Raw genomic sequence first — 13,166 nt, forward strand, 5'->3', positions numbered from 1 at the left:
TATGATCTGGGCGGGGGAGCGATATGTAGGAGTAGCGAGGCCGGACGAGGTGATGAAGGGTGGCTGGCTGAGAGGTAGAGGTGATACGAGGGGAAAGTACTGTGGAGCCATGGCTGGTGGGGCCAGTGGTGAGGCTACTGGAGAGGAGACCCGTGATGATGATGTAGGAGAGGTGGCGTAGATGATGAGGCCGATGATGGTGGTGAAATAGTGGTGGTAACCATAGAGGTCGAGGATGTGGTGAGTGGCATGGGCTTTGGGTGGGCCCCTTTCTTTTGGGCCGTGGTGCTGTCCACTGTCAAACCGCTCTGGTTGCTGCGTTTGTTGAAGTCCTCCAGATTGAGTTGCTTTTGTGTTTTCGTCTTGTCACCGTTCCCCTTTCCCATTTCCATGCATATGCAGATTTGGATCGAGGGGTCTCCCGCTTAGTCTCCAGTCCTCATCCCCCTGTTCCCTTCATTATGGGGGCAAAGAAGGGATTGCAGGAGATCGAAGCTGCTGTTTAAAAAAAAAAAAGGGGGGGGGGGAGGGGGGGTAGCGAGGGGGTAGAGAGGGGTAGCGGAGGGGGTAGCGAGAGGGGTAGCAGGGGTAGCGAGAGGGGTAGCGAGGTAGCGGGGGGGTTAGCGAGAGGGGTAGCAGGGGGTAGCAAGGCAGCGGGGGGGTTAGCGAGAGTGGTAGCAAGGGGTAGCGAGGTAGCAGGGGGGTTAGTGAAGGGGCTAGCGGGGGGGTAGCTAGGGTTAGCGAGGGGGTAGCGGGGGGGGGTAGCAGAGGTAGCGGGGGGGGGTAGTAGAGGTAGCGAGGGGGTAGCGGGGGTATGGAGAGCTATGGAAGATCCTTGCAAGGGAACCAGTCGATTAGCTGTCCTCCAAGGTCTCGAAACATCGTATGTTGTGTGGGGATCAAATCCGTTGGGCAATTGAGGAAATAAGAGATGAATAGTGGCTTTGGTGAATGCTAGTGTTGTTGAGAGAGAAAGTCAGCTATAGGATGCTACTAATGCTCATCTAGGCAGCTTGCTTGGGCCCCACTCTCCTTCCTTGTGGTCTCCGAGAGGTGGCTCATTGTTTGGCAAGTGTCACCATTTGTGTGGGTCAACACGATGACGAGTCTATCCACGATGACTCGTCTATCGTGTTGTGGTCTCTAGATCTCACGTTTGGCTTGAGACCACCACAACAAAACTCCAATTATAGGCATTAGTGTCAAAAGCGGCTATGTTAATTCAGGACCGGGATGTCCAAAATAGCTTCATGCCTATCTACATGACTTGGACTTTGTGACATATATCTGCCCAAACAGCATGTGACACCAAAACAACGAGGTGGCCAATAGCTAAAAATGTTCATCATAACACCAAGCATCTCTTTCAAACACCTTATGTGAAAAACTGGATGGACTTTGATTCTTTCGGGGACTTGCAACTTGTACAATTAGCACCATTTATCTTCTTTATAAATTATGATTAAATATAGAGAACAAAAATGAGAAGATAACTTGTTTCCATTTTGGCAGCTTATATTTGGGCATTGTTGAGAACATAAGCGTAGCTTTGCTTACTAAGTTTTTTAAATAACATTTTATTTTTTACTTTCTATTTCTATTTTCATTTTCATTTTAAAAAATTTTATTTTTTATTTTTTCTCATTTGCTCATAATTTGTCTAAAGTCGCTTACAAACTCCCTTCTTTCCTTTGTTCTTTCATAGTACCCCCTCTCAACCCCAAAAAGTTCGTGACGTATAGAGTTGGAGTAGATTCAATTGTACAATATAATTGATCTCATAGGGGATCACGGGCATCCAAGCTGTACTGGAAAGGGCAGACGGTCCACTTGGATGACTCTAGAGCCATCCTCGGTAGTGGCCAACTAGGTAAGGTCCAAACCCTATGAAGATATGTCATCGTCTGGCTGCTAATTTCTTATAGGATATATGCCAATCATGGTAGAGCACCATGGGTCGTAAGTAAGAAATGTGGGTGTATCTATGATTCCCAAGGATTCTTAGCGGAAAGTACTACAAGCTATCTAATATATATGTCTTCATGAGACTAGAATATATCCAATCTTACAAATTGTAATTTTATAGAGCAGGGGGGCTCCCCACAAGATCCAAGTCTAGAGTGACCACTTCTTGAGAGATTTAGAGGGTGGAGTGATCATCAAACCCTAGTATCTGGAGGATGGATCGAGTCTCACACGCCCTGAGGATTGCCATCGGATAGATGCGGGTCTCATCCCATCAGTTGATCGAGGCAAGGAGAGCCACAGGCACACCTAGAGAGCAACGGACCTGCAGGTTATGCACGTTGGTAGAGGTGGAGATACGTGCCCAATTTACTATGAGATATGAGGACGGTACCGCTGTCTCTTTCAAGAGGGGCACGGTTTTGGGTCTCTCTCTCGATTGATTCATTTTCATGACTAGGTTTGTGTCGATCTCTATTTGGCAACAGAAGAGACTCTATTGCGTTAGTTTAGACAACATGAGGTGTTAGTGCCATAGGAGATAGAGACGGACCGCGCTCAGTGACCTGTCTCAGATTTCTGAGCGGAATAGAGGAGGAGGAGATAGCCGGCATGAGGGCAACGTGGTTCAATGGGAAGAGGTGACAAGGGGTGGTGGAGCCAGAGATACAGGGACCATGCATGATGCAGAGCTTGACCAGAGCATGCATGATGGAGGTTCAGCCCATCCCAGCTCTAACTTAGAGGGGACTAGCCAAGCCAAGCCGTCACTCTCGATATGGCCCACCGGATACAGGGATCACGAAGACCACGTCCCCTGCCATAGTGAGGGATGACCCGACAGACACAGATACGAGATATCTTCGCAACTTATAGGAGAGCCACCATGGCATCTGGTTCTCGTAAGTTGATTTTGAGATTGATTATTAGTTTTGAGTTTTGAAAATGCATAGCACTCAGAGCCCTTTGCTTCATCCCACAATGGCTTGTATGAGTCACTCTTGGATTGTACTTTGTCTCATGGGCCTGCAAGGCCTTCCAAAGATGCTAGTATATGTTTCTTTCTTTCTATATGTATCTATGTATCTATCTATCTTCATTGGCCCTTTTCCTAGGCCTTGCCATCGCTGCATGCCTTGCATCAAATCTGTCCTCTTCTAGGGCTAGATGTAGTTACTTGGAGCTCTTGCGCCTTTGATAGAGTCCATATGGCTGCCCCTTTCTACCCATGTGGTTGTCTACCTGCATGCCAAGTCATCTAGCATTTTCATGTACCCATGTGTGGCACCCTAATGATATGCCCACATGGTACTCTCACCCATGAATCTAATTAGGTGTCCAACCCTGATTCTCTCCTCAAATGGGGGCTACAAATTGGACGTTGATCCTTCTACCCCAATACAATGTCCCAAGTTTGATTGTGGAGTGTAGAGTCCATCTCAACCTTCGTTGCCTTCTCCCAAAGTGGTTACTTTCCATCTTCTAAATGTCCATTGGAGCGAGGTGTAACAAGTTGGCTAGCTCGTAATTTGAACTCAAGGAAAATATGAAATTCAAGATCAAAGGTTTCTTCAACATTGATACCTGAATGATGAGGCCACAAGAGTTTCTCTTAGAGCACTACACCCACTCGATCAGTCGCTCGAAAGCGTTTATAATAGGCTACTTGAACCTACATGGCCTGTGGCATAAGGCTCTTTGTCTCTGCCCCACCTGGCAGGTAAATTCCTTTTGCTTCTTTGCCTCTGCTTGTACCTCTGATTGCAGAAGTGCCTTTGATCATATGCCGTCATGCATGTGAGCGCCCCCCCTCCCCCCCACCGCCTCCCAAAAAAAAGAAGCATTTCAAATCCCAATGTCTTGGCTTTGAGAAATAGAAATAAGATCTGTTGTTTTGAAAATTTGTGTAATGAGTTGTTTGCTATGTTTATGATTTTAAAGGGGTGATGTCATTTCTTCACATAGGTGCTTTGAGAGTAATGATAAGTCAGATGGTTATGGATTCTTCAGATTGGAATGAAAAACATGTATTCTATCCTTGTATAATCTATTGTGTTTGAACTTAAGAAATTGTAGTTTGGTATTGTACTGTGTCTGTGTTGGAATATGAAGCCAAAGTGAGTCAAAAATGAGTGTACTAGGTGTCTAGGGGGTGTTTTATAGTCTAGTGAGTCCTAGACATGCCACGTGTCATTGGGAGTTATCCCATATACACTATGGCTTTCTAGAGTCTAGTGTCACACTATATAGTGTTGTACATGTCTTGAGTCTTTTAATATCAGTCAACATCAAGCTATCTACATGTGCATAATTTGGTTATCATTGCCTAGCACTTGTTCTTTCATTTTCCTTTTCATTTTGCTTTTCATTATGCTTTCCTCATTTCCATTCCGTTCCTAGCTAGCTACTAGATCTCTTCATATGGTATCAGAGCCATGTTCCTAGCCCTGCTCTCTCTTTCCCTTTCCCTTCCAAGAGGTTGAGGTGAGGGAGGCCAATAGAGCTACTCTTAACTCCTCCTCCTTGGAAGGCTGCTCTCTTCTCTCCTTTCTTGAGCTCTCTTCTCCACGCCATGATCTGCCACCTCTCTTCTCTTTCCTTCAGCTACATCTTTCTGTGACCTGCGGACGATGTGACCCTTCTATCCGGAGCTAGAAGCAGAATCACGGCTTTGTGTCTTCAGCAAAGTTGTAGAGGACCTCAAGTACTATAAATTTTGTTTTTACATCATTGCAATCCGAGTTTTCTGTGAAAAGTTACAGCCCTTGCAAGAAGTGACAAAATTTCTTTCTGCGTGCAAATTTTGTTCTGGAGCTCAATGATTTGACAGCCCAAGCATGATGCAACTAGCTCAACGTGGAGCTGTCCATCCTCTTCATCGTTGATCTCTGCTCTAGCCTGCCATTTGCTCCTTCTGCTTGACATTCTCTTGGAGCTGCTGCCCATAAGTTCGTGCCCGCATTCTGCCCGTCATTCTCTTGGAGCTGTTGTCCACGCTACCTCTATCTTCTTTGCCCGTCACTTGATGTGAGCTCTTGACATTACATTGCGATGACTCCTTCACGTGACTACTCCAAACTTTGGTGAAGACTTCCGAGCTAAATGTGAGTTCTCTGATACTCTACTCCGACACACTCCACTACAATGATCTCTTTGATTAGTGTATTACATCGAGCTTGATGTAGACCACTGTACATCAACAAGTGACTTCTTCAACATTGCTTATTCGATCGGTGCCTGAGGTACTTCGCATTGATTGACTTTCCGATTGGTCGAGGCTTCTACTTCGACATTGGTGACTCTCCTTCTTGCATTTTGAGAGTCCTTGTCTATGAGATTGTGTGGGAACCATGTCTAGTTCTAGACCGGCATGCACAATTTTGGTGATCGTGATTGTCATGTTTTGTTCTTGGTTCCATTCCAATAGTCTCTCACCTTGCCTTCAGGGGGGGGTGTTGGAATATGAAGCCAAAGTGAGTCAAAAATGAGTGTACTAGGTGTCTAGGGGTGTTTTATAGTCTAGTGACTCCTAGACATGCCACGTGTCATATTCATATATACTATGGCTTTCTAGAGTCTAGTGTCACACTATATAGTGTTGTACTTATCTTGAGTCTTTTGATATCAGTCAACATCAAGCTATCTACATGTGAGTATTTTGGTTCTTGGTTCCATTCCAGTAGTCTCTCACCTTGCCTTCATGGATGGGTGTTGGAATATGAAGCCAAAGTGAGTCAAAAATGAGTGTACTAGGTGTCTAGGGGGTGTTTTATAGTCTAGTGAGCCCTAGACATGCCACGTGTCATATTGGGAGTTATCCCATATACACTATGGCTTTCTAGAGTCTAGTGTCACACTATATAGTGTTGTACTTGTCTTGAGTCTTTTGATATCAGTCAACATCAAGCTATCTACATGTGAGTAATTTGGTTATCATTGCCTAGCACTTGTTCTTTCATTTTCCTTTCCATTTTGCTTTTCATTATGCTTTCCACATTTCCATTCCGTTCCTAGCTAGCTACTAGATCTCTTCAGTCTGCTGAACTTTTACAAGGGTACACAGGGGACAAGGAGAAATTAGAGTGAAAGCTTGTGCTTTATCCTTGTATATTCCACTGTATTGGAGCTTAATAAATTGTATTTTGGTGTTGTGAACTTTACAGGGGTATACAGGGGACAAGGAGAAATTGGGGAAATGTGAACAGGTTAGCCCTTTTGAATCTCAGCAATTTCGTTTCGTAAAACTATATAAGAGTGTTACTGTTTTTCTGTAAATAGGAGTACTTAGATTCAATAGTTCATACAATCATACACTCAAAAGCAATTTCGTTTCGTAAAACTATAAGAGTGGCACTGTTTTTCTGTAAATAGGAGTACTTAGATTCAATAGCTTGCACAATCATACACTCAAAAGCAAGTCTCGCACAAGACAATTAAATAGATCTATGAAGAGAGTAACTATGTAGTGGGACAACAGAATTAGCTCTCCATGCCAAAACCAACTATCATGACACTCACACACATCTAGAGAAGAAAGCTTATTCATAAGAGGTGACTTTAGTATTACCTTTATGAACAGCTATGTTGGAAGCTCCGCACAAATTGGCAGCTCCATGAACATCTCAGACCTCTCCTTAACAATAAAAAGGCAAGGACGCATGCTCATAGATCTGTGTTCCTTTGATGTTCAGTGTAATGTATTAGGGGTCAGTTGATCTTTTATCTTCTAGATATCTCTCTGACTTGGGGAGAAAAATGATGGGAGTGACGGTGTCGCTTGCTAGAGGCGAGCTATCTCTCAGAGACCATAGAGGGGGAGAGACAGGTCCAGACAGGCTGCCTAGGTTGAGCATCAGCTTCATCCTATAATTGACTTATCTTGTATAACCAATGCATACCACTCAATCAATTATCTCTATCACAACAACCAACTCAAACATACTTGGAGCTTTGCATGAGCAAAGAGCCATAAGAAGAGAGTTGAAGAGGACAGTGTACTACTATTTGTTTACGCCCTTCTCCTTGCTGCAAAAGATTGATGCAGATTGTAAAGCTTGAGAGATATATCCACACATGAACACTTGCTGCAAACATACCCTTTAAGATGCCTTTCAAATGTGATTTGTAGTATTGAAGTCTTCTCTATTGTTGAATTTATAGAAGGAAGCATGCTTCCAAGGTAGGCTGCTTTGGGCAGGGGGTGGAGGCAAAGCTTATTAGCTTGCACTTCAGGGCCTTTTGGGACAGCAAGCAATGGCAAGAGGGCTCAAGTTGACGATGAGTACGAGTTGTAAATCATCAAAGCAAGACGAAAGATGATGACGGCTGGCAAACTGAATTATGGTGAAAAGATTGCATGCGTGCAGACTTATAAATTGAGGAAAGGTGAGAGGACTGAATGCACATGTGCCAATGCTTTACTTTTGCATGTATATGTGCCATGCACTGCCATGTGGCTTGGCTTGACTAACATTTGTTGGAGATATCATAGCCAAAGAGTGTGTGTGAGATGGGATGTCTTGGTGTGTAGTACTCGGAGATCTAGTGCTAGTTCATGTGTGAGTGCCACGTGTCACTATGGGACTTATCCCTTATGCACTTGGTGCAAGTGTGTGTGTGTGTGTGTGTAGCCTATATAAGGCTTGTACTTCACTTGTGTCATTTAGTGATGATGATGAATGAATGAAAGCCTTCATGGTTTCTACATTTTTGTATCACTTCTTCACTCCCTAACCTATCTCTCTCTCTCTCACTCACACCATGTTTCCATCAAAATTGGTTTTATCTAGTTATGCCAGGTAGCCAAAAGTAATTGTGGACTATATTCATCCACTTGCAAACAGGCTGCATGCACACATGCAACACTATCCATGGCCAAAAAGGGTCTGCATGCTCGTGCAGGCCCCAAGATAGGTCGCATGCACACGCATGAACCTTCATGCAAGTGGTAACACGCACATCAGGCTGCATGCACTTGCATCTGGTGCTTTCTAGAATGCATTTGTAGGAGATTCTGCCGCACATCATTGAGGAGCTTTGTGCTCTCTAGATCTTCTCTAAACCCACGATTCACCTATGCCAGCCCAACTAGAAGAGGCATTTCCATCACCTGTTCCACTTCAAGAGGCTCACAATAGGAGCATTCAAGCTTGCACTCAACTACCAAGCTTCAATCATCTGAGTTTGTCTACATGCAAATGAATATAGCCAACAATGCTAATTCATCAATTCCTCAAGTTGCCAAGAGAACCATGCCTTGCATGCCTTAAAAAATCATTAGTTGCATATATTCTAAGTGTAGGCCATCTCCTAGTGGTTCTAGTGATGCCCTATAGGCCATGGTATGTGCCTTGTAGGCATAAATATAGGCACTTGTAGTGTTAGTGCCTTTTAGGCCACATAGGACACTTAGTCCTATGTGACACCTAGAACACTTAGTCCTAGGTCTAGGAACAAGTACCTTGTACTCCTTTTTTTCACTATCCTAGTTTTGACGTGACGGGAGACTCTATCGACTCTTTGTACCTTGCTCTCTCTCTCTCTTTCTATTCATCGATCCTACAGTGGTATCAGAGCCCGGATTTGCTTCTTGTCCCCGTACAGTCCGTACATTTTCGTACCAAATGCATGTACATCTGCCATATCTGCTCAACGTCGTACCTGCGATCCGTACACTTGTCGTACATTGCCGTACATGCGATGTCGTACAACGTACATGTGTCGTACTGTTAGAAAATACCCAACAGAGGGTACACACAGCGGAAGACTTATAGTAATGCCCAGGAGCTCACACAGTGTGCGTGTGGGATGTGGAATCACAAACTTCTTTACTTAATGTGCATCACATAGATGTGCAGACTCATCAATAGACAATGAACCAGCTAGATATAGAAGACACCAAAACCTATATATTTCCGTCCAAAACTATGGACAAAATACAAAAGAGAGAGATCCAGAGTCCCACCAATGGTGTGGTCCTTTGATCTAACCACAAGGTCCTTCTCCTATCTGCCGGCTATCTCTAGACTCGAGCCCGTGTACTCCACCTCGAGCGTTTGTAGGCTTTCCGTCCAGTGTGTTCTTCTCCACCTTATTGCCTGTGAATCAGCCTAGGTGGGCAGCCCCTGCCAAGCTTTGTCTGCAGCACACAGGTCCCTATTCCACTACTCAACCTGCTTGTGAATGGCTGCTCCAGAAGGTATGATGATCTCAGCACCTTGCTGCCCTAGAAGACAGCCAAGGTCCAGCCTCTCCCTAGAGCTAAGTCTGCAGCACCTGTTGCACTCTCTCACCTCTTGTAGATAGGCCTAGAGAGTAGGCTTCCTGCTGCTCCTTTCTGCCCTGGAACTGCTGGCTGCTGGATACCCTATTGCAGGCTGTACTCCTGCCCATAGCCTTTGCCATCTGCCCCGTATCTTTCTTCATGCAGGCGCCCTCTTGCTGCAGCATCCTTGCCTCCTGCCAGGCCCTCACCAGCCCCGTACAGCCATGTATGCATACCGTACCCTTCCATACTGCTGCATCGTCTGTCCTTGCTGGAAATCCCTGCGCAATCAGGCTGCTGCAGGTCCCTGATGTCCATGTGTCTGCCTTGTACATCAGGAGCTCCACGACTTGCCAGGTACCCTTCTTGCTTTGTGTGAGGTGCTGCCCATGTGGCAGTCCCCCTCCCTTTCTCTTCTCTGGGCATCTTCTGCCCTAGGTCTCCTTCCCCCACGCTCTCCTCATTTGGGGGCTTACAGATGGGGAGGTGACCTTTCCAACACGTACGTCCGTACCTGCATACAGTAGTGCGCCGTACTATGCTCCATTGCGCTGCACTTTCCATACAGACGCATGTTGTGTTCCGTACACTCCTCGTACCCGTATCCGTACAATAGTACTGCGCCGTACAGTTTTCGTACAGCGTACCAGCACTGTACCTGTTCAGTACACCGTACTTACCTCGTAATTGCATCCGTACATCCGTACGTTGGATTCAGTTATCTGCTTTGTACTGCATTCAGTACATCGTACTTGTCTACTACTTGCTTTCGTACAGGCATCGTATAGCCTCCGTACTGGTATCCGTACAGTTGTATTTGCTCCGGGATTTGGTACAGCATTTGGCACGTGTGAAATTTCTTGCAGTCTTTTACTGTTTTTTTGACAGTAAAAACTGTCAAATCCTAATTTCCAACAGAAAAATTTAGGGCTTTTGACATCTGGACCTTCAACCTGTCAATACAATACTTTGGACAAGGTTGACAACTGAAATCCTTCCAAAAATTGAAGTTTTCAGTTAATTTCACGTTCAGGACTGTCACATTGTGCCACGTCATCACTCATGTCAACAAAATTTGGGGCTTTTGTGTTGGAAGCTCAATTTCAATTGTTGGGACAGTAACTCATACTTTTGCAGTTTCAAGCCTTGAGGCTATAGATTGGATCAGATTATCCTATTTGCCCTGATTAAATTTGGGGCTTTTGCTAGATCTGCTGTTTTTGCAGTGAACATTGCCTGCCACAGTCACATTTGGGTCAGATCTGCATTTGCCCTTTGATTTGGGTCGGAAATTTGCAGATATTTGCTGTCATTTTTGGACAGCTAGCTTTTTGCAGTGATAGCCTTCAGGCTTTTGGGTTTTCAGGTCTTTTTCAGGGTATCACATTTGCTATGGCTGGGAACAATCAAGATCTATTTGGCGTTCTTCGCGAAGATGATAAGTTGGATGGCACCAACTATCCGATGTGGTCTTATCTCATGAAACATATTCTTGTTGCAAAGCATTTGTGGAATATTGTTTCTGGGGTTGATCTGAGGCCAGCCAATGCTACAGTGGTTGCCTCTATTGCTGGTCCCTCTGCAGGGGGTACTCCTCCTAATGCCTCATCTTCTAGCACTCCTGCTACTGCTCTTCCAACTTAGGAACAGTCAAGATGGGATGCAAGAGATGTAAATGCACATTCATGTATCACTTTATCATGCAAGAGAATCATTATTCCACACATCCGGTCTTGCAGGACAGCAAAGGATGCTTGGGATAAATTGGCTTCTCTCTATCAGATTCGCAATGAGGCACGTGTTGCATATTTGAGAAGGCAATTACAGGAAGTCAGCATGAATGAAGGTGACTCTATGGATGCATACCTGACAAAGGTCAAGGACCTCATGGAACAACTTGCTAACATTGATGAGGTGGTGCCAAATTCATAGCTTGTCAGTACCACATTGAATGGACTGCCATATACATATCAAGGATTTGCTACAACTCTTCGAGTAGTGGCCATGGGTAATCCAGACCACTATTCTTTTGATCAGCTAGTTACTTTGCTTTTGCAGGAAGAGCAAAGTAGAGCTAATAGACAAGCCATTATTCCTGATCATGCATTTGCTTCACAACAGATAGGAAGAGGCAAGGCTTTCAAGCCTGGGTAAGCCAAAATCTGCGCATAGCAGTTGCAATTCCTCCCATGCATCTAAAAATACAGCAGATAAGTCAAAGAAGAAAAGATGCAACTATTGTCGCAAGCCTGGACATGACATTTCAGAATGCAGGAAGCGCATTGCTTCGGAGAAAAAGAAAGTAGGATTGACAGTTAATGCCTCACATGCTATTGAATCCCATGAGCCAGCAGATGCTTCACGTGCACATGCTCTTCAGGATGATTGGGCATGGGCTGTCCATTGCTCATTTGATCCCTCCAAAGCTGATGCACTCTTTACTGCTAATGATGCTCAATCCTGGTACTTTGATAGTGGTGCTTCCAAGCATGTCACATATTGCAGACAGTTGTTTCACTCTTTAGCTGATGCACATCGAGGGGGAACTGTCACATGTGCTAATAATGCTTCATATGCTGTAAAAGAAATTGGAGATGTGCAGTTCACATCTATTTCAAGTCATCCTGTCACTTTGACAAATGTTCTCTTTGTATCTGGAATTGAAGTCAACTTGATCTCAATTCCAGCAATTGCTACTTCATGTTTCAGAGTGATTTTCGATGGCTACAGATGCCTAGTTTATGATCTTCGTGATGACAATGCCATAGTTTTCACTGGCACTTTGCAAAAGCGGCTTTATCACCTTGATCATCACTCAGCTGCACTTTCTATTGAAGCATTTGCTATTTCAGATTCACAGCTTGCTGAAACTCATCTTTGGCATGAGAGAATGGGGCATCTCAATTATAGAGCTCTTGCAAAGCTACATTCATAGCAGATGGAAAATGATGTATCTCAAACTCACACAGTTTCCAAACTTGTGTGTGAGGGTTGTCTTTTGGGTAAGATGCATCGGTTTCCTTTTCAAAAGAATTGTTTAAAACTCTCACAAAGGAAATTACAGCTAGTGCACAGTGATGTCTATGGCCCAATGAGGACAGATGCCATTGGAGGGTACAAATATTCATGACTCTCATTGATGATTTCACAAGATATTGCTGGGTATATCCTTTAAAAGCCAAATTTGAAGTTTTCTTATGCTTTTAGAGGTGGCTGAATATGGTTTAGAATGAATCAGAATGCAAGCTTGTCACCCTCAACAGAGAGAGGGGGGAGAGAATATGTCTAAGGAGTTTGATGCATTTTTGTCTTCACGGGGCATTATTCACTCATGCACTACTCCTTACACTCCTCAACAGAATCCTGTTTCTGAAAGGAAAAACAGGGCCACAATGGAGATGCCCAGATGCATGCTTAAGGCCAAGTCCTTGCCCAATAAATTTTGGCGTGATGCAGTGATGTGTGCCAACTATGTGATGAATAGATCACCTACACGGGCATTGAAGATTGTTACACATTATGAAGCATGGAAAGGCAGGAAGCCTTCACTTTCACACATGAGAGTTTTTGGGTCTCTTGCATATGTTCATGTACCATCTCAGCTAAGACATAAGCTTGATGACAAGGCAATCAAATGCATATTTATTGGTTACACCCAAGAGAGCAGAGGGTATCGGTCGGTTATATCCACCAAATACTGGGAAGATTATTGTCAGTAGAGATGTAATCTTTGCTAAACTTTCAGCTTCTCCTCTTGTGGACTGTAAAGCTAAGCCAGATGTTGACATGTTTGATGCCTTTGAATCTTGGCTACCTCTGCCATCCTCAGAAGAGGACTTTGAACAGCAACATGAGCCTCCTGAGGCCCTCCACCAAGCAATAATCAGCCACTACCCCATGCTGATTTGCAGGTTTCTCTTCCAGCACAAAATGATCC

The 13,166-nt window shown here is 44.4% G+C and overlaps 1 protein-coding gene across 4 annotated transcripts in view; it reads left to right on the plus strand.

Annotated features, from left to right (window-relative positions):
* LOC147883499 (formin-like protein 14) overlaps positions 1-13,166 on the plus strand; it is a 77,806-nt gene that overhangs the window by 19,171 nt on the left and 45,469 nt on the right. For all 4 annotated transcript variants that reach the window (XM_087399275.1, XM_087399273.1, XM_087399274.1 and 1 more), the window contains exon 9: positions 6,129-6,170. In XM_087399275.1, the coding sequence (XP_087255401.1) occupies positions 6,129-6,170 (42 nt within the window). The remainder of the gene's footprint in view (positions 1-6,128; positions 6,171-13,166) is intronic.

The sequence above is a fragment of the Dipteris shenzhenensis genome, chromosome 28, assembly GCF_047967505.1.
Source record: "Dipteris shenzhenensis isolate YYH24624 ecotype China chromosome 28, Dip_SZ_1.0, whole genome shotgun sequence".
Classification (NCBI taxonomy): domain Eukaryota; kingdom Viridiplantae; phylum Streptophyta; class Polypodiopsida; order Gleicheniales; family Dipteridaceae; genus Dipteris; species Dipteris shenzhenensis.